Source organism: Mustela nigripes, chromosome 1 (assembly GCF_022355385.1).
Source record: "Mustela nigripes isolate SB6536 chromosome 1, MUSNIG.SB6536, whole genome shotgun sequence".
Taxonomy (NCBI): Eukaryota; Metazoa; Chordata; class Mammalia; order Carnivora; family Mustelidae; genus Mustela; species Mustela nigripes.
Genome location: NC_081557.1, coordinates 6,549,814 through 6,569,677, shown reverse-complemented (window position 1 = coordinate 6,569,677; position 19,864 = coordinate 6,549,814). Strand labels below are relative to the sequence as shown.

At 61.9% G+C, this 19,864-nt stretch overlaps 2 protein-coding genes across 9 annotated transcripts in view; one reads left to right on the top strand and one right to left on the bottom strand.

Annotated features, from left to right (window-relative positions):
• SCYL1 (SCY1 like pseudokinase 1) overlaps positions 1 to 3,622 on the top strand; it is an 11,098-nt gene extending 7,476 nt beyond the window's left edge. For 2 of the 4 annotated variants that reach the window (XM_059401634.1, XM_059401632.1), the window contains 9 exons: positions 229 to 384; positions 904 to 1,092; positions 1,212 to 1,287; positions 1,570 to 1,725; positions 1,963 to 2,105; positions 2,728 to 2,799; positions 2,886 to 3,098; positions 3,185 to 3,239; positions 3,360 to 3,622. In XM_059401634.1, coding sequence (XP_059257617.1) covers positions 229 to 384; positions 904 to 1,092; positions 1,212 to 1,287; positions 1,570 to 1,725; positions 1,963 to 2,105; positions 2,728 to 2,799; positions 2,886 to 3,098; positions 3,185 to 3,239; positions 3,360 to 3,484 — 1,185 coding nt within the window. In that variant the 3' untranslated portion in view covers positions 3,485 to 3,622. The other 2 variants (XM_059401633.1, XM_059401635.1) reach the window with 2 other exon arrangements.
• Positions 3,497 to 19,864, bottom strand: part of LTBP3 (latent transforming growth factor beta binding protein 3) — a 17,311-nt gene continuing 943 nt past the window's right edge. Inside the window, exons 2-28 of one of the 5 annotated variants that reach the window (XM_059401624.1) lie at positions 17,064 to 17,393; positions 16,711 to 16,913; positions 16,426 to 16,531; positions 16,116 to 16,208; positions 15,864 to 15,986; positions 15,212 to 15,370; positions 14,941 to 15,126; positions 14,391 to 14,407; positions 14,244 to 14,316; positions 13,992 to 14,090; positions 12,264 to 12,389; positions 12,047 to 12,178; positions 11,774 to 11,902; positions 11,428 to 11,550; positions 11,040 to 11,162; positions 8,308 to 8,430; positions 7,960 to 8,079; positions 6,548 to 6,676; positions 6,105 to 6,272; positions 5,858 to 5,941; positions 5,437 to 5,565; positions 5,195 to 5,332; positions 4,958 to 5,098; positions 4,639 to 4,800; positions 4,473 to 4,553; positions 4,234 to 4,365; positions 3,497 to 4,126 (exon numbers count right to left, since the gene is read on the bottom strand). In XM_059401624.1, coding sequence (XP_059257607.1) covers positions 3,975 to 4,126; positions 4,234 to 4,365; positions 4,473 to 4,553; positions 4,639 to 4,800; positions 4,958 to 5,098; positions 5,195 to 5,332; positions 5,437 to 5,565; positions 5,858 to 5,941; positions 6,105 to 6,272; positions 6,548 to 6,676; positions 7,960 to 8,079; positions 8,308 to 8,430; positions 11,040 to 11,162; positions 11,428 to 11,550; positions 11,774 to 11,902; positions 12,047 to 12,178; positions 12,264 to 12,389; positions 13,992 to 14,090; positions 14,244 to 14,316; positions 14,391 to 14,407; positions 14,941 to 15,126; positions 15,212 to 15,370; positions 15,864 to 15,986; positions 16,116 to 16,208; positions 16,426 to 16,531; positions 16,711 to 16,913; positions 17,064 to 17,393 — 3,581 coding nt within the window. In that variant the 3' untranslated portion in view covers positions 3,497 to 3,974. Of the gene's footprint in view, positions 4,127 to 4,233; positions 4,366 to 4,472; positions 4,554 to 4,638; positions 4,801 to 4,957; positions 5,099 to 5,194; positions 5,333 to 5,436; positions 5,566 to 5,857; positions 5,942 to 6,104; positions 6,273 to 6,547; positions 6,677 to 7,959; positions 8,080 to 8,307; positions 8,431 to 11,039; positions 11,163 to 11,427; positions 11,551 to 11,773; positions 11,903 to 12,046; positions 12,179 to 12,263; positions 12,390 to 13,991; positions 14,091 to 14,243; positions 14,318 to 14,390; positions 14,408 to 14,939; positions 15,127 to 15,211; positions 15,371 to 15,863; positions 15,987 to 16,115; positions 16,209 to 16,425; positions 16,532 to 16,710; positions 16,914 to 17,063; positions 17,394 to 19,864 lie in introns of all 5 variants that reach the window. The other 4 variants (XM_059401628.1, XM_059401630.1, XM_059401629.1 and 1 more) reach the window with 4 other exon arrangements.

Genomic DNA, 19,864 nt, shown 5'->3' with positions numbered 1-19,864 from the left:
AGCAAACCTCGGAGGTTATGGGGTGAAGGGGACAGAGAAGTGTCCCATTGCTCAGCATTCCGGGTAGGGGCCAGGACCTGCTGGGGAGGCAGGTTTGGGAGGGCCTCGGCCGGTCCTGTCGGAGCCCAGTGTCTCTGTCGGCCTCCACACCCTCCCAGGAGGCCACTCCTCCCCGTGGTGCTTTGCTGGCTGTGACCCCCAATTTCCACCCCGCCCTGACCCCCGCAGTCCATGCTGCTCTTGGCCCCGAAGCTGAACGAGGCCAACCTCAACATGGAGCTGATGAAGCACTTCGCGCGGCTGCAGGCCAAGGACGAGCAGGGCCCCATTCGCTGCAACACCACCGTCTGCCTGGGCAAGATCGGCTCCTACCTCAGTGCCAGTGTGAGTGCCCAGCCGGCCGCCTGGGGCTTCTGTCGCTGCCTTGGGGCCCAGCGTCCTCCAGGGCCAGGCCTCCTTGTGCGGTCATGCTCCCAGCCCCAGCGTCGGTGAGCTGATGGTGCTGGATCTGGGAACCGAACTCCGGCTTGCTTGGCCCCGAGGCCATGGGCAGCCCCTCAGCCAGGGTTTGCAAATGCAGACACATAGCAGGAATGAATGAGTGAGTGAATGAATGAATGATGTCAGTGCACAGGTCGGGAGAGAGGTGCAGGCCCTAGCCCCAAGGCAGCTACTGCTCCAGCCCCCGCTGTCTGAGGCAGCAGGAACCCACCGATCTGAGAGGAGAAGCCAAGATTGGGTTTTCAGTAAAAAGTCTCCCCATTTGTCGGTGATTAGCTCACATTTTTCTGACTTGGGGGCGGGAGCATCCGTGGATGGCTCTGCTCTGGGAAGCAGGTCTGGCAGTCCTGGGTCCCAGTATGGACCCTGCACTCAGGAGTGCTCTCCCCCGGCCCTCCCCAGACCAGGCACAGGGTCCTCACCTCTGCCTTCAGCCGGGCCACTAAGGACCCATTCGCACCTTCCCGGGTGGCGGGCGTCCTGGGCTTTGCGGCCACCCACAACCTCTACTCGATGAACGACTGTGCCCATAAGATCCTGCCTGTGCTCTGCGGCCTCACTGTGGATCCCGAGAAATCTGTGCGAGACCAGGTGAGGCACAGCTGGGCCTGGGCTCAAGCTGGGGCTCCGGGGGTTAGCTGGGCCCTGGCTGGCCCCGTGGGGTCACAGGAACCCTGGAGGCCCCAGCTCTGCCCCTTCCTCCCCCACAGGCCTTCAAGGCCATTCGAAGCTTCCTGTCCAAACTGGAGTCTGTGTCCGAGGACCCCACCCAGCTGGCTGAAGTGGGTGAGTGGCCCACACTCATGTTCTCTTTCCCTCCCACCACATCTTTAACTGTCATCTTTCATGGCCCCCTTGCCCCTCACTGGAGTATCTGGAAGCTAGAACCGCAGGGAGCAGACCGGACACCACGGCTCCCCGCCGCCCCCATCCCGCCCATGGGAGAGCACAGGCCTGGAGAAGGGGGGCCACTACAAGTTGCTCCGTGTTAGTTCCTGCCTTCCTGTCACCTTCCCCATAGAGAGCCTGGGGTGACTGTCCCTGTCTCTGCCTTCTGTCACTGCCCAGAGAAGGATGTCCACGCAGCATCCAGCCCCGGCATGGGAGGGGCGGCAGCCAGCTGGGCAGGCTGGGCTGTGACAGGGGTTTCCTCGCTCACCTCCAAGCTGATCCGTGCACACCCAGCAGCTGAGACCAACGTCCCCCAGAGACCCACGCCTGAGGGTGAGTGTCCCAGAGTGGCCGTGTCGGTGATTCAGAGGGCTCAGGGGTGCCGGCACCCAGGAGCTGTTCTGTCTGGCTTCCCCTGGCGTGGCGGTGGGGATGCACGGACAGGGAGAGTCTAGTCCCCTCATGAGCCTTCCCTCCCTACACCTCCCCCCCCCCCCCCCCGCCCCCCCCCTGTTTTGAGACCTTCCTGGGTCCCAGTGTATGGGAGCTCAGTGAGCCTCTGCTCCTCAGGACTTCCTGCCCCGGCCCCCACCCTCGTCCCTGCCATGCCCGCAACCCCAGGCGCCTGGGAGACGCAAGAGGAGGGCACAGACTCGGCAGAGGACAGCAGCGCTGCCGACAGACAAGACGACGAAGACTGGGGCAGCCTGGAGGTGAGGGGGGCACGCGGGCTCTCCCTGGGCGACCCCAGCTCAAAGCTTGAAGCCTGCCTTCAAGGAGCCTGGGTGGCCTTGGCTGGCGTCGCTGGTGAGGCGGCGTCCTGGAGTAGCTCTGGTGGGTAAGAGATGGCAGCGGACGCCCACTCAGCTCCAAGGGCTCCGGGGAGCAGGGCTGGGAATGGGAGTCCAGGTGGGCGGTTTGCGGGGCAGCCCCTTGGTCTTCCTCACTCTCTTCTGGTCCCCGTCCTTTTCCCACTGGCTCCACTGGTCAGCGAGGAGCGGCCATTCCCAGGCCCATGGAGAGGGGGTTGCTGAGGATGGAGTGAGGCTACGTGAAGGGAATGGGGCAGGCCTCTGGGCCCGATTTCTCCACCTGCTGCCAGCAGCGTCTGGCCTGGGGCTGTGGGGAGGGGTGTGGACCAGCTCGACCTTACTCCCCAGCCTCAGAGTGATGGCACGTGCACTCTGGATGGGAAACAAGGCTGGAGGAGCAAATGAGATGGAATGCAAAAGAAGAAAGGGTAGAGCCCATGGCTGGGAAGGGGCTAGCAGGCTTCCTGGCCCTTCGGGTGCGGGCTGGCGTGTCTACGGCCGTCCTCTCCTTCCCACACTGCAGCAGGAGGCCGAAGCGGTGTTGGTCCAGCAGGAAGACTGGAGTGCTGGGGGCCAGGCTAGCCATGCTGGGCAGGTAAACAGAGTGGGACACGGGTGTTTCTGTGGGGGGTGGGGCCAGCTCCCCCACCCCATCGGGCACGACCTCCCCACCTTCTGCAGACCAGCAGCCTGGATGTCAAATCCCCCGAGTCAGACTGGAGCAGCTGGGATGCGGAAGGCTCGTGGGAGCCCCGCTGGCAGGACCCAAGTCCCCCAGAGCTGCCCCCTGAGGGCACACGGCTGGCCAGTGAATATAACTGGGGTGGCCCGGAGCCCAGCGACAAAGGCGATCCCTTTGCTGCCCTGTCGGCACGACGGGAGACTGGTGCGCAGGTACGTGGCACCCGTCTGGGGGAGGGTACAGACTGGGGTCGACCTCAGCTGGGAGTCCATGCCCACTCGCCATGCTTTCGTTTCAGCTGAGACCTGATTCGTGGGGCGATGACAACTGGGAGGGTCTGGAGACAGAGAGCCGTAAGTGCTTCCCCTGGGACAGCTGGTGGACTAGGGCTATTGACTTGGGGGCAGGTGCAGGCTGGGCAGCTGAGCCCCCTGTGCTCCTGAAGCCCTCAGCCCACCTCCTCCTGCTCCCAGGGCAAGGGAAGGCCGAGCTGGCCCGGAAGAAGCGTGAGGAGCGTAGGCGGGAGATGGAGGCCAAACGCGCCGAGAAGAAGGCAGCCAAGGGCCCCATGAAGCTGGGCACCCGGAAGCTGGACTGAACTGCAGGTGCGGGCGCTTGTAGCCGCGGAGAGCGGGCCCCGCGGATGTATTTATTGTACAAACCATGCAGCCCGGCCAGTCTGGCCAGGCACATCTCACGTGTACATAATCAGAGCCACAATAAATTCTATTTCACACCCCGGTGCTGGGCTCAGTGTAGCCCCTCCCAGGAGGCTCGGGTCTGGCGCAGCCCTGTGGAGTCCACGCCCACCACAGACATGAACATCAATTTGCTTGGAAAACCAAGAGTAAAGAGGCACGATCTGATTTATCGGTTGCCAGGAAATGCCCTTTGGGAGGAAGGCCGCCAGTGCCAGAGACCCAGTCTCTTCCTGTAAACTGGGCGGCGCTGCTGGGCGCAGGGAGGGGTCCGAGGACCCTGGAGAGTTCCTGGGTCCGAGCCCCGAGTTGGGGCAGGCAGCAGAGGCTGAGCTCGCCCAGAGGCTCAGGCAGAAACCCCACGCTGATGGCCGAGGTCAGGGCTCCGCGTCAGCGGCGGCGCTGGGGCACGCAGGCCCCGTGCGGGCGGCTGCGCGCGAAGCCAGCTTTGCAGACGCAGCGGAAGGAGCCGCTCGTGTTCACGCAGCGCTCGCTCTTGCACAGCAGCCCGCGCTGGTTCAGCTCCCGGCACTCGTCGATGTCTGGGGGTGGGGGCGACAGGTGCATCTTCACCGGGACGCCGGAGTACGAAGCCCCCTTAGCTTGCACACCTCCCTCTGGCCGCGCCCCCACCCCGCCCCTGGCTCACCCACACAGCGCGCGCGAGAGGCATCGAGCTGGAAGCCTCCAGGACACTCGCACACGGCGCCACCGGGTCGGGGCACGCAGCGGCCACTCACGCAGCGACACTCGTCCGAATCCTCCTCTGAGCTGTCCTCTTCTGCGCAGGCCGGGAGAATGTCGACATTAACCTCCACCTCCACCACCTGCAGCCCGACTGGAACCCCCGCCGATCACCACCACGCCTTGCCCTCCTGCTACACTCACCTCGAGGGGGCTTCCCCAGCAGCAGGGGACTCGCGTCCCAGAAAGAATTGCTCTCACTCTGCGACGTCGGGCACTGGGACCCTGGGAGGGACAGGGGCGGTCAGCGACAGGGATGCACCCAGCTCCGGCCCCAACCGCTCCGGGGGTGGCCGGCGGTTTGGCTCACCGGAGCTGCGCGGCGGGCAGGGGCGGCACTGCGCTCCCCAGCCGCGGCCCTGGCGACAGCAGCAGTCGTCGAAGGTGAGGGTTGGCCCGGCTAGGGGCCCCGCGCACATGCCGTCTTCTCCACGCTGGGCCCAGCACACGTCCCGCCGCTCTGGGGCACGCTCTGTGGAGGGAGACCCGGCATCAGCTAGGCGCCCCAAGGCGGGGGTGGGGGGCAATCGGCTCCCCCGTTCCCACCCACCCTCGCAGGGGCCGCGACCCCGGGGCTCCACACAGCGGACCGGGCCCTCGGACTGGCCCAGGACAACTCTCGCCCTCACCGGCTGGGCTCTCCGGGAGCTGGCAATCGCGGCCGGAGGGCCCGGGCACCCAGGGCGGGCGGCACTCGCAGCGGTAGGAGCCCGGCAGGTTGACGCAGCGACCAGGGCGGCAGGCTGCCGGGTCCTGGCACTCGTCTACGTCTACGGGTAGCGAGGGCATGTGCGGGGGTGGTGGTCACGGCTCGGCCCGGTCCCCGCCCCCCTCCTGTTTCCCCAGCCAGCAGGCCCGGGCCTCACCCATCTCCTCTGGGCTCAGACACTGGCGCTGCGCTGGGCTGTACTCGGCCGGGGGCGTGCAGGCACAGCGGTAGCCGCCGCGCGTGTTCTCACACACTCCGTTCCGGCAGTTGGACTCGTCCAGGCACTCGTCCACGTCTGCGGGGAGGAAAAGCGCCAGTGGAGGGAAATGGCCCGAAGTAGGGTGGTTGTGTGTGTCTCCCGGCCGCGGTCCCGCGGCCGCGGGGATCGCCTGCACTCACCCACGCACTCCAATAGGTTCCCGTCGTAGTAGAAGCCTTGCTTGCAATAGCACTCGTAGCCCGGCTGCGTATTCACGCACTTGCCCTCCTTGCAGATCTCCGCCCCAAACAATATGCACTCGTCGATATCTGCGGAGGGACAAGCCGTGGCCGCCCGCTGGTCTTTACCTGCGGGGCGGCTCGGGCCTGCAGCCAGGGAAGTGGGGGCGGAGCTCACCGCGGGAGCCCAGCGAACTCAGCGGGAGAGGATTTTCCGGACCCGGAAGTATGCGTGCTAGGGGCGGGGCAGACGCTGAAGATGTGGGCGGGGCTTACCCCAGGGCCGGCTACGGACCTAGCGGGCACGGGCGGGGTCGGGGCGGTCCGAACCTCGGTGGACGGAGCGGGGCTGCCCGGTGGGCGGAGCCGTGTCGGGGCTTACCACGGTGGGCTGGGATGCCGTAGTTGACAATGTTGTTGTCTTGGGTGTAGCCCTTCCCGTCTGGGCAGAGACTGTGGAACTCAGCTGCGGGGAGAGAGCGGCCGTGGGGAAGAAAGGAGGCACGACTGAGCGCGCGCGCACTAGCCGCTGGGCTCAGGTCGGAGCTCTCCGCCCATTTCCCACCGACCCAGGAAGGGGCCGTCTCCCCCAGCACATTTCCAAAAATGAAGAAACTGAGACTCCTGACCTGAGCTGTAGACTGGGCAGGGATAGATCTCACAGTGGTCTCCCCAGCCAGCTCCCAGCGAACAGCAGCATTCTTGCTGGGTGACATTGGTGGCCAGTACACTGTCGCAGAACACTGTGTCATCGAAGTTAAGGTAGCACTCCTTCTTGTGGTGGGGCGGCTCCACCTCTGAGGGGAGAGGAGGGAAGCTCAGGGTCCTGCAAACAATCCTGCCAACCCACGCTCCCCACCAATCTCGTTCCTCTGCTCCCTCACCTTCCCTGGCTCTCCTCAGCCACCCTGTCAGAGCCAAGTTCCAACCTCAAAGTGGCATTCAGGACCCTCCTGCAAGGTCCAGCCCCCCTACCCCCATCCCCAGACTCTCAGGCAAAAGGGATTTCTCCTTGTTCCCCCTGATTCCAGAGGCTGGAACAAGCACCCATCTCTGAACCCAGGCCACTCACCCTCACAGCCGTGGTGGTCCTGGGTGGGCGTGAACCCCTCATCACAGATGCAAGCGTAGGAGCCCTGCAGGTTCTCACAGGCCCCGTGAGGAAGGCACAGGCCAGGGTCCTGGCTGCATTCATCTATGTCTGTGGCCAGCAAGAGAAGCAGGAAGAGTTGCTCCAAGGAAACCAGCCCCTCCTTCCCTGCGGGGTGTGCCTCCAGGGACTCACACAAGCTCAGAACCCAAACTTCCACTTTGATCTCAAAGTGCACACAACCCGATGTCCACTCGGGTCTGTCTGTGCGTGTGACTAGAGGTGAGCACATTCACTGTCTTCTGCCATTCATATGGCAGGTTTTAGGTGCCACGGCTGTCACCAGCAACAAATGGAGTCCTAACTCTTAGCCCGCATCTGGGGACTTTTGGTTTGGCCTCCTGATACATTTCAGTTTCATCCTTTATTCTAAATACTGGCACCCCCAAATCTATGTTTGGGGCACTCTCCCCTAAAAACACAACTGATTCCTCCCAGATCTCTGTGCTTTGCACACCCTGTTCTTCGGGCCTGGAATACCATGCCTGCTTCTCTCTGCATGGGGACTTTATTTATGCCTTAGGAAACCATCCTTAGGGGCGCCTGGGTGGCTCAGTGATTAAGCATCTGCCTTCAGCTCAGGTCGTGATCCCAGGGTCCTGGTATGGAGCCCCATGTCGGGGTCTCTGCTCGCCAGGGAGCCTGTTTCCTTCTCTCTCTCCACCTGCCTGTTACTTGTGATCTCTGTCAAATACATAAATAAAAATCTTTTTTTTTTAAAGATTTTATTTATGTATTTGACAGAGAGAGATCACAAGTAGGCAGCGAGGCAGGCAGAGAGAGAGGGGGAAGCAGGCTCCCCGCTGAGCAGAGAGCCCGATGTGGGCTCGATCCCAGGACCCTGGGATCATGACCTGAGCTGAAGGAAGAGGCTTTAACCCACTGAGCCACCCAGGCGCCCCAATAAATAAAAATCTTTAAAAAAAAAAAAAAAGAAACCATCTTTTTGCTCCAAGTTCTAGTTCAATAGTCCCCTCTCTGTTGCCAATTAATCACTTATGCAGACCTCTTCTGGCACCCTGTGGTAGGAATCAACTCACATGTCAGCCTCCCCTAGTGGGGGCCCTGGGTTGTCGCTCCCTACCTGGCACATAGTGCAGAAGTTGGCAAATAGCCCGTTCTCAGTAAATTGCTGTCTACCGCACATATGGCGAGCGGGCACACAGTAGGCACCCTGTAATTACTTTCATTACTTTTGCTACTGTAGGTGAAGGAGTTGAAGGGGGAGTGAATGTGGATGGATGGATGGATGGAAAGACAGATTGACAGGGAGTCTAGATTCCTGCCATTCCCTGCCAGCCCTCCTTGGTGACTCTCAGCCAATCCCCCCATACCTTGGCACTTCCTGCCGCCTACCAGCCGATGCCCCTGGGGACAGAGACATCGGTAGGAGCCATTGGTGTTGATGCAGTCACCGCCAATGCAGGCTGCGGGGAAGTCACACTCATCGATGTCTGCAGAGGGTCAGAGAGGTGGGGAACCTCAGGGGCTCACCCAGCTCAGAAAGCCTAGCCCGAGGCTGCGAAGGCTTCCCCCAGAGCCCCGGGCCGGGCCCACACCCCAGACCCGATGTTGGATCTGGAGGGGGCGCTGGACAGGGGAGTGCCTGGCTTGGAGCCCAGCCTGGGGCAGCCCTGGGGTAGGGAGGAACAGGCTAACTCCCAGCCCTCTGCCCCGCTTACCCTCGCATCGGCTTCGGTCTCTTGACAGATGGTAGCCAGAGAGGCACTGACACTGGAAGGATCCTGGTGTGTTGGTGCAGATGCCGTTGTCACACACATCCCCCGCCTCACACTCATCCACATCTGTGGGGCACAAGGGGTGTCAGAGGGCCAGCGTGGGATGGTCTCAGGCCTCTGCTATCCTTTTCCCACTAGCGCCTAAGACGTGGAGTTGAGGCTAATATTGCTTAAGGGAAGCAGAGGCCCCTCACCCCCTCCGTGCAGCACACCATGCTCTGGGGAGCGGGCCAGGTGCTGCCTGGGAGCCTGGGCCATGGCTGATTCCAAAGAGCTCAAGCCTCAATCTTCGTCGTTCTCACCAAACAAGGGCACCCTCCCCGCCCCCTCTCCCATCCTGCCCGGATCTCCCTCGCCCAGCTGCTCTCCCCTTCCCCCCACCTACCATGGCTCCCTTTCTGCCCCCAGAAATAAGCTCCTGTCTTTGTCCTTCTGGCAGAATAATGTCTTCTGCGTGCGCAGTAAAGGAACTTGAATTTGGCCTTCCCCTGAGAGCATGCTTCTTTGCAGTCCTTTCTGGCAGAAGCTGGTTCTTGGCCCTTGACTCTGCCTCTGAGGTGCACCGGGCCCCCCTGCCAGCCTCCCCCTCCTCTCCTGCTGTCAGCACTCACCCCCACAGTCCCCCCTCCTCTATCCTGTTCCCCACCCTAGGACTTTTCAGCATCCAAATGGTCAGCCAGGCCCAGCCTCTGACCTTACACCCTGGATCAGTTTCTGTGACCTTCACTTTGGTGGCAGTCACTCAAAGGACGACGGCCTGGGAGCTGCCCCACCGTGGGCATCTCAGATGCTGCTGCTTTCCCACTGCCTTTGCTGCTCTCAAGGCCCCCAGCCCACCCTCTCTCCCGGGGGCCCCACGACCCCTCTCCTTCCTGCGTGCCAGTCTGGGAGGCCATGCCTGCCCCTGGCCTCCAGATCCTGGGTGCTGGCACCCACTAGGCTGAGCACCCTGGGTCACAGCCACTCCCTCTGGCCTTGGGCCCTGCCTGATCCTCAGCTGGCACCACCCTATCCCTCCTCCTCAGACTGGACTTCTGGAAAGTCCCTAGGCAGCTCCCACGCCCTTGGGCAGTCCCAACCCTCTACCGGTCATTACAAGTCCCCCACTGGACTCAGGCCCTTTATTGCTCATTGAGAAAATTAAGGGTAATCTTTACCCTCCCCAAACCATTACATCCCTTAGGGCAAGAGATGTCCCTTCTGTCTGTGGCTCCTCCCCCCGCTGCCCTTGTCATCCCCGAGCCCCCTTTCCTGGCATCTCCTCAGCCTACATCCCCAAACCCCATCGGGCAGAGCCCCAGGTCTCACTCTTCCCCACTCACCGCCTGCCTCTCCTGGCCCCCTCACACCACAGAAGCCACCCTACCAAGGTCACCAGGGACTTTCTTATCTCACCACTCAGTTCTTACTTTTCAAGGACCTCTCAGTTACGTTGGGCTCATGGTCTTCTACCCTGGTTTCTCAGCCGGGACTCCCTGAGCCTCCTTCCACCCCCCCCCCCATCTCCCACTCCTGCTCCCCTACCTTCCACTGATGTGGCTTTGCCCACAAGGCTCTGCTGAGGCTCCCCTCCCTGGGCCCACCCTCCTTGGCTGGGCAGGTGCATCCCAAGGTTCCATGGCCCCCCGCAGTCCACAGTTCCCCTGTGTGTGTGTGTGTGTGTGTGTGTGTGTGTCTGGCCCAAAGCTTCCAATCTGTACGGCCCACCCTCTGCCAGCATCTCCAGCCTAGAGGCCCACAGGGACAGCCACCCAACTGGTCCAGCATGAAACTTGGTGTCTTCCTTCTCCAATCTGCACCACCCCAGAGACCCTGTCCCAGTGAACAGCACAACCACAGTTACCCAGGCCAGAAAGTTGGAGGGTCCCTCGCTCACCCCCCTCACCCGGACATCCAGTTAATAAGCTCAGGGAATGTGCCTTAACCTTTCCCTACTCCCACGCCATCCCCAGACCATTCTGGGGCCGCTGCTCCCATCACTGTCATCACCATCTGTGCCCTGGGTCTCCAGGGGACCTCCGGCTACTCGCCACACTCAGCAGCAAGAAACTTTCCAAAGCAAATGGTGACTCTTGTCACTCTTCCCCTTAAAAGCCAGACCTCCTGGGCAGGGCAGGGGGTGGGTGGGTGAGTGGGGCCCTGCCCCTCGCCCTCTGCTTACACCTTACAGTTTGCAGCACATTCTGAGCTGGTTTGCACTTCTAAGTCTGCTGATGCTGCCTTTCTTTGCTCAGCTAATTCCTACTGGCCCTTTAAGACGATTCAGGCCTGGCACCCACCTTCCAGCCGGGCCCACAGCCCTATGCTCTCCGCTCTCCGCTCTCCGGTCTGTGTGTAACGTTCCTAAGTTTCTCTCCTAAGTTTCTCGGAATCCCAGCCCACAGCGGGGCTACTAGCGCCCCTCCCCCTTCTTTTATGTTTCCCCCACACACACCTTAAATTTAAGTAACGTGCTTTGCAGAAGCAAAGAAACCAGAAGCCTTGGGTCCCTAAGACCCTTCTTCCATAGAAATTCTGGTGGCCTTTCATCGGTCAGAAACGAGTGGATGGGTCCGTGACCTGGGTGGTGGATCAGCTACCTCCTGCCCCCCGTGGGACGGACGGGGTGGCCGGGTCCCCAGCTTCCACGCGTGAGTGGGTGCGGGGGCGTTGGAGGGAGGAGGGCTGGGGCTCACCCTGGCAGCTGCGGCCATCGGGCGCAGGCGCGTAGCCCTGGGCGCACGTGCAGCGGAAGGAGCCTGGGAGGTTCTCGCACCAGCCGGGCGAGCAGGGGCTGCCCTCGGCGCACTCGTTCACGTCTGCAGCGGCGAAGGCTCGCCTCGGTAGCCGCCCCACTGCACACGGCGCGGTACCGGGGTGGGGGTCTCCTCGGCCCAGGACAGGGGAGGCCCCACCGGCCAGGCGCCTCTCACAGCCATCAGCCCCACCCCTGCCCTCACCGGATCCCGAAACTGCCGGGTCGCGGGACGGCTCCCGCATGGGCCCCCGCCCATTTGCGGTCCAACCTTCCCTTCCCGCCCCGCATCCGGGACTCGGCCGCCGCCCCCCGACCCCTGCTCTCACCGCGGCAGGCCCCGCCCCCCTGGCTGCGGTAGCCGGGCTGACAGGCAATGCACTTGAAGCTCCCGGGTTTGTTCTCGCATTTGCTGTCCGGGCAGGAGCTAGGGTCTCGGCACTCGTCGATGTCTGCGGGGGGAGGGGGGGTGCGGAGAAGGAGGGAGATCCGTTCGAGGACAACGTGGCGGGCTAGGCGTTCAGTGTCCTCAGCAGGGCCTCCTTCGGTTACAGATCAGCAAGCCGAACCCGGCCCTCGGGGCTCCCGCAGCCCAACCTCGGGGAGGCCCAGGCCCCTAGCCCAGGTCGAGAACAACTGAGGACCCCCTGTGGGCCTGGATGGGGCCTCCCCCACCTTCGCACACCGGCGGTCGTGAGGCCTTGAGCCGGTAGCCGGGGTAGCAGTTGCACTTGTAGTGGCCGGGGAAGTTGAGGCAGAAGCCGCCGTCGCCGCACAGGTGGGGCTTGGCGCACTCGTTCAGGTCTGCGCGGGAGGCGGGGAGCGCGAGGAGCGCACCGGGGGCGGCGGAGGCGGTTAGTCTGCGCGCCGGAGGGGAGACCCCCCATCCCCCCATCACCCACCCCGTCCCCCCATCCCCCCTTCCCGCGCCGCCCGCGCCGCGCTCACCCACGCACGAGCGCCCCCCGGCGCCGACGTGCAGGCGGTAGCCGCGGTTGCAGTGGCAGTTGTAGGAGCCGCCGGTGTTCATGCAGACGCCCCTCCCCGCGCCGCACGGCTCCGCCTCGCACTCGTTCACGTCTGAGAAGGGCGCGCGGGCGGGGAGACGTCACAGGGGCGTTGGGACCCACGGCCGCCCCCGGGCCACCCGCCCGCCCGCGCTCACCCACGCAGTAGCGGTGCTGCGGGTGCGACCGGTAGCCCGGGTTGCAATGGCAGGAGTAGTCCGAGGGGCCCGGGACGCACTCCCCGTGGCCACAGATGTTCTGGTTCAGGCGACACTCGTCTGTCTCTGGGAGCGGTGGGGGGGAGGGAGATGGTCGATGAGGGGGCTGAGTGGGAAACACTTTCTGCCACGTTCCCCCTCCCCCCGCCCCTCCATTATCCCAATACCCCTACCAATGGGCTCTGAGACACCGCCCTCCAGTCACCTCAATATTTAAAACCCTGCATTGGTAGACACTCCCTTATCCTCTAGCCCAGTGACCCCAACACCCTTGCCTCAGGGACCTGGGCCCCCCATTCTACAATGGTTGATTTCCTCCCCCTCCCAAAGCAGGCAGGAACTCATTTCCTGGGAATCTGCTTGCCCCCTGGTTGTGCCTTAGCGGTCAGATCTAGAACGCCCTTCACCACTGTCTTTGTCACCAGTCTTGAACTCCCTGCCTCCCACCACTCCCTCCTTTAGGTCCCCAACACCCCCACCCCCACCCCAGCAGCAGCCCTGACCTGTTCTAGAGCTCCACCCCACCCTAAACAGGCAGGCTGTTCTTTTCTCCTAGAGTATCTCTCCCTGGAGCTCCTTAACACACCCCCCTCGCAGAAGCCTCCCCAGGTGCCTCTTCCCCCACCTTCCCACAGCTCCCAGGGCTGTCATCGCATTGTCCCAGCCTGGACAAGCCTCCAGGTTGGCCACCTTCCCCCTGGGTCCTCAACCCCAGAGCACATCCAGCCTCCTAGATTTCAGTCGGGCTGGTGGCTCCCTTGCAGCTTAGGGAGTCCACACAGACTGGGACTAGGACCTGGCTCCAGGTTGTGATGAGGGGTGGGGGGCAAGCTGCTGAACCATGAAGCTAAGCGCACACACTTTCACGGTTTGAAAAGGTGAAATGATACTTAGTATGTAAAACCCTCTAGTCAGTGCCTGGCACAAGGCAACTGCTCAGCCATAGCTAGCAATTATCATGATGCCCCAAACCCCACAGACACTTCCCACAGCCTTTGGGATCAAACCCAAGCCTCTTAACAAGGCTCTGTGCATTGGCCCTTCCTGGGTTCAACAACACTTGGTCCGCGTGTGGTTTTCCCTCCTCCACCAGTGTTTTGTGCCCTTTGCCTGGGCTTCACTTGTAGTGTCCCTTTTCCCAACCTGCACACCCCTTCCTTCCCCACTTCGTGTTCATTTCTAACACTCTCTAAAGCCCGGCCCAGGAAGCCACCTTTCGTTGCCAGGCTACGTATTATCACAACCACCAGACTTCTTTCCTTCTCTGATTAATTTTTGTATGACATTTACGAGACATACTCGATTTTTAGTCACTAATCTGTTGCTTGTTTACTCTGCAAGAACTGAGATTTTCTGGCTTTAGTTTGCTACTGTATCCCCAGCACCTAAACTGTGCCTGGCACATAGTAGGTGCTCAATAAATATTTGTTGAATCAATGAATGAATGAATAAAGTGTCTTAAGACTGGACAGAGCTCCACAATACCCAGAATGGGATCTCTGTTGCACACAATGGCTTCCCCAGGGTCCAGTCCAGGGCCCGGCACCCAGCAAGCCCAGGATAAGTGTTAGTGCTCAGGAACGACTGGGTGGAGATGGGTAAGGGAGGAGAAAAATGAAGCCAGGCACGTGGCTTCTCTCAGTTGTGGCCTCAGCGGGCAGGTCTTACCTGTGACCTGAGTAGGAGCGATCTCCACCGCACTGCGGGATGGCGGCAGGTCTGGCAGGAACCAGCGCACAGTGGGTGGCGAGGGCCGGGAGATCAACTCTGTAGACAGCAGTGTACACCCATGAGGGGGTGTGGGGGATGGGAAAGGCACCCCCCTCCTGGCGCACCAGCTTCACAATTCCCTGATGGCCAGGCTGTCCACCACCCCTGGGGACAGCCCTTGAGGACTGGTCCCTGCAGTGAGCAGCTCACCCGGGTAGGGCCTGGCAGGAGATGTGGTGGCAGTCGGGTGGCTCTGGGCTGCTGACTGCTCCTCGACCAGTGGCTATGAGTAACAGCAGCATGAGCCCACTGTCGCCTTCGCTTCCCTGCCCCTCCCACCCAGGCTTTCATACTCACTGAGTCCGTGCTCACCCCTAAAAGGGAAGAAGATGGGGCATTAGTGCAGGGCTGGCGGAAGGGGGGAAGGAATTAAGACTGGGATGGGCAGTTGGTGTTTGTGGTCAGGGTCTGAGAGTTCGACGATTGTGTCTCTGGGTCAAGTGTCAAGAGTTAGATCCTGGTGTCAGGGAGTGTGTGCATCACGGGTCAGGGGAATAGGTTTAGGGTGCAATGGTTGGTCAAGGGCCTTGGATTATAGCTAGGGTCCAAGTCCTTGGGTCGGGAGTCAGAAGGCCAGATCTAAGGACACCATTTGGGCTGGTTCAATGCCCTGGTCTGGAAATCAAAGGGGTTCCAGGGCCAGATCTGGAGAGCGGTGGTCAGATTCTGCTGATCAGGGGATAGATCCTGGGGTTACAACCTTGGGTAGGGATGAGATGGCCAATTCTGGGGGTCTGTGGTTAGGTCGAGGATTAGGAGTTGGGGATTAGACTCTGGGCATCAGGAGTCAAGGGGTCAGGTGTAGGCGTTTCACATCTGTCAGGGAATGGAAAGGCTCAGGCCAGACCTCGTTCTTCCTCCGTGTCCTCAGGTGGTGGCGCCCGGCTGGGGCTCTCCGGGAGCTGCTGGGGCTTGGGTGGCCCGTCGGGGTGCAGGAAAAGGGAAAAGTCACTTTCACCCTGAATGGTGAGGGTCTGGTGGGAAGTGAGGATGTGGTACCCCTTCCCGGCTGGACAGATCTCCTTGAAGGCAGCTGCGGCCAGAGCAAGGGGCAGAGAAGTGAGTGTTTCCCGGATGGGCGCGTGGACAGCCCCTCAGCCCCATGCGCCGCAGCTCACCAGTGCCGTCGGCGGGGCAGCGCTGGCACCTTGCGCCCCAGGCCTTGCCCACGCTGCAGCAGCAGAGCTGGCGGGTGAGGCGCGTGGCCAGTGGGTGCTGGCACTGGTGCTCAGGGCTCACCAGGCGGAAACACAGGCTCTTCTCCTCTGGCTTGTCCGCTGCAGGGGGCCATGGGCGGGCATGGGCATCTGCACTTATATGCAGCCCGTGTCCCTCCTCCCAGCTTCTTCAGACCTGGCCTCTTGGGCTCAGACAACCCTTGATCCTCATGTGGCCTCTGACCTCAGGCGACCCTGAGTTCATGTGATCCGTGAACCTGTGTCTCTCTGACCTCACATAACCCCTGAAATCTCTGTGACCACTGGCCCCACTGACCCCTGACTTGGCTGCTCTAGACTTCATCCCTCCTACCCATCAAGCCCATGATCTCATACGACCCTCACTCTATATAGTCCTTGACCCCGTGTAACCTCCAACCAGATCTCCTGTGACTCCTGATCCCACTAATCCCTGATCCTATCAGCTCTGGGCCTTACTCCTCCTGCAATCAACCCTTGACCCCACTCTGACCTCTGATCCTTGCTGCTTGGAGACTTGCCTCTCCTGTCCATGCCTGTGACCTCCCAGGGACCTGAGACCCCTCGTTCTCACCTATGCACTGTGTTCGGGAGGGGCCCAAGCTATGGCCAGGTGGGCAGACGCAGCGATAGGAGCCCGGGTTGTTGAGGCAGTCCCCATGGCGACACATGCCTGGCATCGCGCACTCGTTGATGTCTGCGGTAAGCGGAAGTGTGACCCTCTAGCGTGCGGTCCCAGGGTGACAGCCAGCTTCTCCAAGAACCTCACCCACCTTGGGGCCTCCCCCAGTGACAAGGGGCTTCAGACTCTACTGGTGGGCCATACCCTGGCAGTGGGTGCTGTTGAGTCTCTTGTAGCCCTGGGGGCAGTCAGTGCCCACCTCCCCACGTAGAGGTCCTGGTTTTTGCACCCCTGTGTCTGCAGAGAGAGGACAGCATGGCAGGGGAGGACACTGGGGGGGGGGGTCCGGTGGGGAGCGAAAGGAGGGCACAGCGGGGGAGCACAGCGGGAGGCTGCGGGGAATCTGGTGCGCAGTGAGAGGCTCAGGCCTGGCGGGTCTGACCCCTGCAGGGGAGGAAGGGGTGGGCGTGGGTCCAGCCTGCGGTGGCGCGAACCCCTGGGCCCCGGCACTCACACTGCAGCTGGGGGCACTTATGGCACTTGCTCTGGCCCCAGGCGGTGCCGATGCTCCCGCAGCAGTCTTCCTGCTTGGTGAGGCCCGGGAGGGGATTGCTGCCGCACTAGGGGAAGTTGGGATGGGGGGATCACAGAGCGCCCAGCCCCACCTGGGCCTTCCTTCCTCCTAGGGGCCTTTCCCTCCCCTGTCAGCCCACGGACCCCTGTTTTGCACAATCCCCCTTGGAATGGGGATAGGGCAACCCTGAGACCCAAGGGCCGGTCCAGCTGTGGATTCACTCACGGGCTGCTTGGGCAGTGTGTCCTGGAAGCAGCGGCCCAGGGGCTTCTGGGTGGGTGGCCGGGGGTGCTGGGGCTTGGGGTGCGGCAGCAGGTGCTGCGAGGGGGCGGGGCCCTCAGCATTCGGCCCCTCGATGCGGTGCACTTGGACGGATGCCTCGGGCGGATGGTGGACGCGCACGTTCACCACGGGGGGCGGGGCCTGCACTGGGGGCGGGGCAGGGTGGCTTCAGGGCTGCCCCCGACCACAGGTAGTCCTGCAGGTTGGGGGATGGGAGTGGGCGGGGCTCCTCGAGGTCCCGCCGCCCAAGTGCCCGCCCACTTCGGCCTCCCGGGGTCTGCCTCGTGGTCCGGTACCTTCTGCTGAGATCTGTCCCGGCCCGAGGGGCACCAGGAAGGCTGCATGCTGGGCAGGGGGCCCCTCCCCGGGCCCGGGCGGATCCGCGATCACCTGGACCGCGTAGATGGCGTGCTTGCTGGCCACAGACTCGCTCTCTGGAGCCAGGGGCGACAGCGCGCCTGTGGACAGGGTCGCGGCCCGGCCCAGCCCAGGGCCTGAGCCGCCGGTGCCCCCGCCAGCTCCTCCAGCGGGCACCTGGCAGAAGCGACCGGTGAAGTCCGGGGGACACAGGCACTGGTTTCGGGAGGAGCACTGGCCACCGTTCATGCAGGGCAGAGGGCACACCACTGAGGAGGGGACGTGCATCAGGGACCAGGCCCAGCCCCCACACACATCCTGTCTCTTTCCCTCCTCCTTACTTCCTTGCCACCCACTGACTCCGTCCCCCTTGGGAAGCTCGGTTTTGGAACCCGCAGAAGCTGATCTCTAGGTCCTCCAACAGCCTTCTACCCATGTAGGCTTCTGGAGTCTGAAGTCCTGGACTTAAAATCCTCGCTCAAAGGCCATGTGGTGGCTTGTGACTGAGCACTTTGCTCCCGCTCCCTGTGCCTCAGTGTTCCCGTCTGTAGGGATGTTTGTCGTGTCTATTGAATGAGGTGATGCCTGTACAGATAGTTAGCACAGTGCCTGGCCCACGGAGGGTGTTTAATAAGTAGTATTGAATGATGATGGTGATCACGGTGCCGGAACAGCCGTTTTCTCCTCTGGCTTTCCCCTCCAGACTCTCCTGGGAATATGATCTCTATCTGGCACTTTCACCTCTTCCAAATTCCCTCCCATTCAGACCTCAGCCCTCTCTGAGCTCTCCCCTCGCCCCCAATCTCCCTTTGTCCGGCCAACCTGGGCCCACACCTCACCACTATCAGCGATGCCCTTGGGCACCTCAACCCTGGGGAGATGTGCCTCATGCTTCCCTCACTCCTCCTCATACGATGGACTACCACCGGGAAATCCCTGACTGCCTAGATCATTCTACTGAGCCTCAGAGGCCCCATCTCTCCCGGTCCCACTCTACCCAGTTCTGGCCTCTGTACAGTCTCGTGAATCCACCTCCCCTCCTCCTCATGCCCTCTGCCCCTCCCGTGCCTTGAGCCTTGCCACCAATGCTCCTTGCTGGCTTCCTGCCTGTCCACAGCCCAGCACCCCCAGAGAAACCCGCCTCCGGCAAAGCCCTGGCATGTCACACCCCTGCCTGCTGCTTGCTTCCCTGCCCAAACATTTAAGGCTCTCCATGGCCCAGAATGAATCTTCTATAAGCCGATGCCCCTCTGCTCCTTCCACGCACACGCTGCACCCTCGCGCTCCTCTCCCTGCTCCCCCAGCTCTGCCCCATCTCCTGCCTCCATGGTTTTATTCATGCCTTCCCCTCCCCTTCAGGGCCTTGTCCCTCCACCTCTCCACATTCAAATAGTTCCAGCCTCAGCTTCTCCTCCAGGAAGGGAGCCTTTCCTCGCCTTACACTTGACTTGTTATATTTATGTCTGTCTCCCACACTGCAAAGGGTGATTTGGAGGGGCTGTGTCTGCCTCGGTTCTGGGACCCAGAGGAGGTTCGGGGGCATAAATGAAGGAGTGACTGAGAGGCTGGGACCTATGTCTTTCTGTGACATGCACTCACAACCCACATCCAGCCTTGGGGCCCTGAGCTCACACACCAGACCCAGCCTCTCTCCTACCTGCCCCCTCCCCCCATCCAGCTGCCCTCACTTCCCAGAAGGGAAAGGTGGGGATGATGCTCTTCTGGACACCTGCACGGCCTCAGAGGGACAACCCACAGCATGGCCACCAGGGCCTGGGTAATAGCGTCCCAGGCCAGCTCATCCTGCCAGGACTCTCAGCGCAGGAGGGGTGTGTCCCGGGCTGGGGGAGGCAGGATCCTCTCCTTCCTGCTTCCCAGTGAGTCACCATAGCGGTGAGGGTGACCTCTCAATGACACCCGCCCACTGTGGCCTGGGCACCGAGCCTGGGGATGTGGGCAACACAGATGGAGACAGCAGCCTGGGCAGGATGGCCAGGGGGTCTGGGAGGCTGGGCCCACATACACTCACATGCATGGTCATTTTCTTTCTCTCTCTCTTTCTCATACACACACACACACATTCATTCTGGCACCAACACAAGCTCACAGAAACACTCCCATAGTGACTGGAGACATGCACCCAAGACAACACAAAGAAACATGTAATTAATCAGAGAGTGTCACTGTAAAGCCCATGCATGTACACAAGCGTGCGCGCACGCACACACACACACACACACACACACACATCTCATGAGAACTAAGAACCACATCAGGGAGGTTCCTCAGGTCTGTGAGTTGGTATGTGAGTAGGAATGTGTAAGAGGGGCCGTCTTGCTGGTGCCATCCTGGGCCCAGCCTAATTACCCTGTCCAGGAGGGTAATTACTGCCAGGACACCTACCCCAGCCTGGCCCACAGGGCCCTAGCGGGAGGCAAGCCGGACTCCAGGCCTAGCTCTTTGAAGAGAGATGCTGGGGAAGGGGTAGGTTCCAAGTGGAACTGGGGAGTCATGAGGGCTTGTTGGGGAGAGGAGACTCTGAGGCAGAGCTCTTGAGAGCTTATGGGGAAGGCAAAGAAGGGACAGCAGGATAAAGAGGGACTGAGGACCCAAACCAGCCCCCGCCTCCAGGCCTGCACTCCTCTCTAGGCCTAAGCATCTCTTCCTCCCAGAACTTGCCAATATCTAACCTCTTCACCCCCCCCCCCCCCCCCCCCCCCCCCCCCCCCCCCCCCGCCCC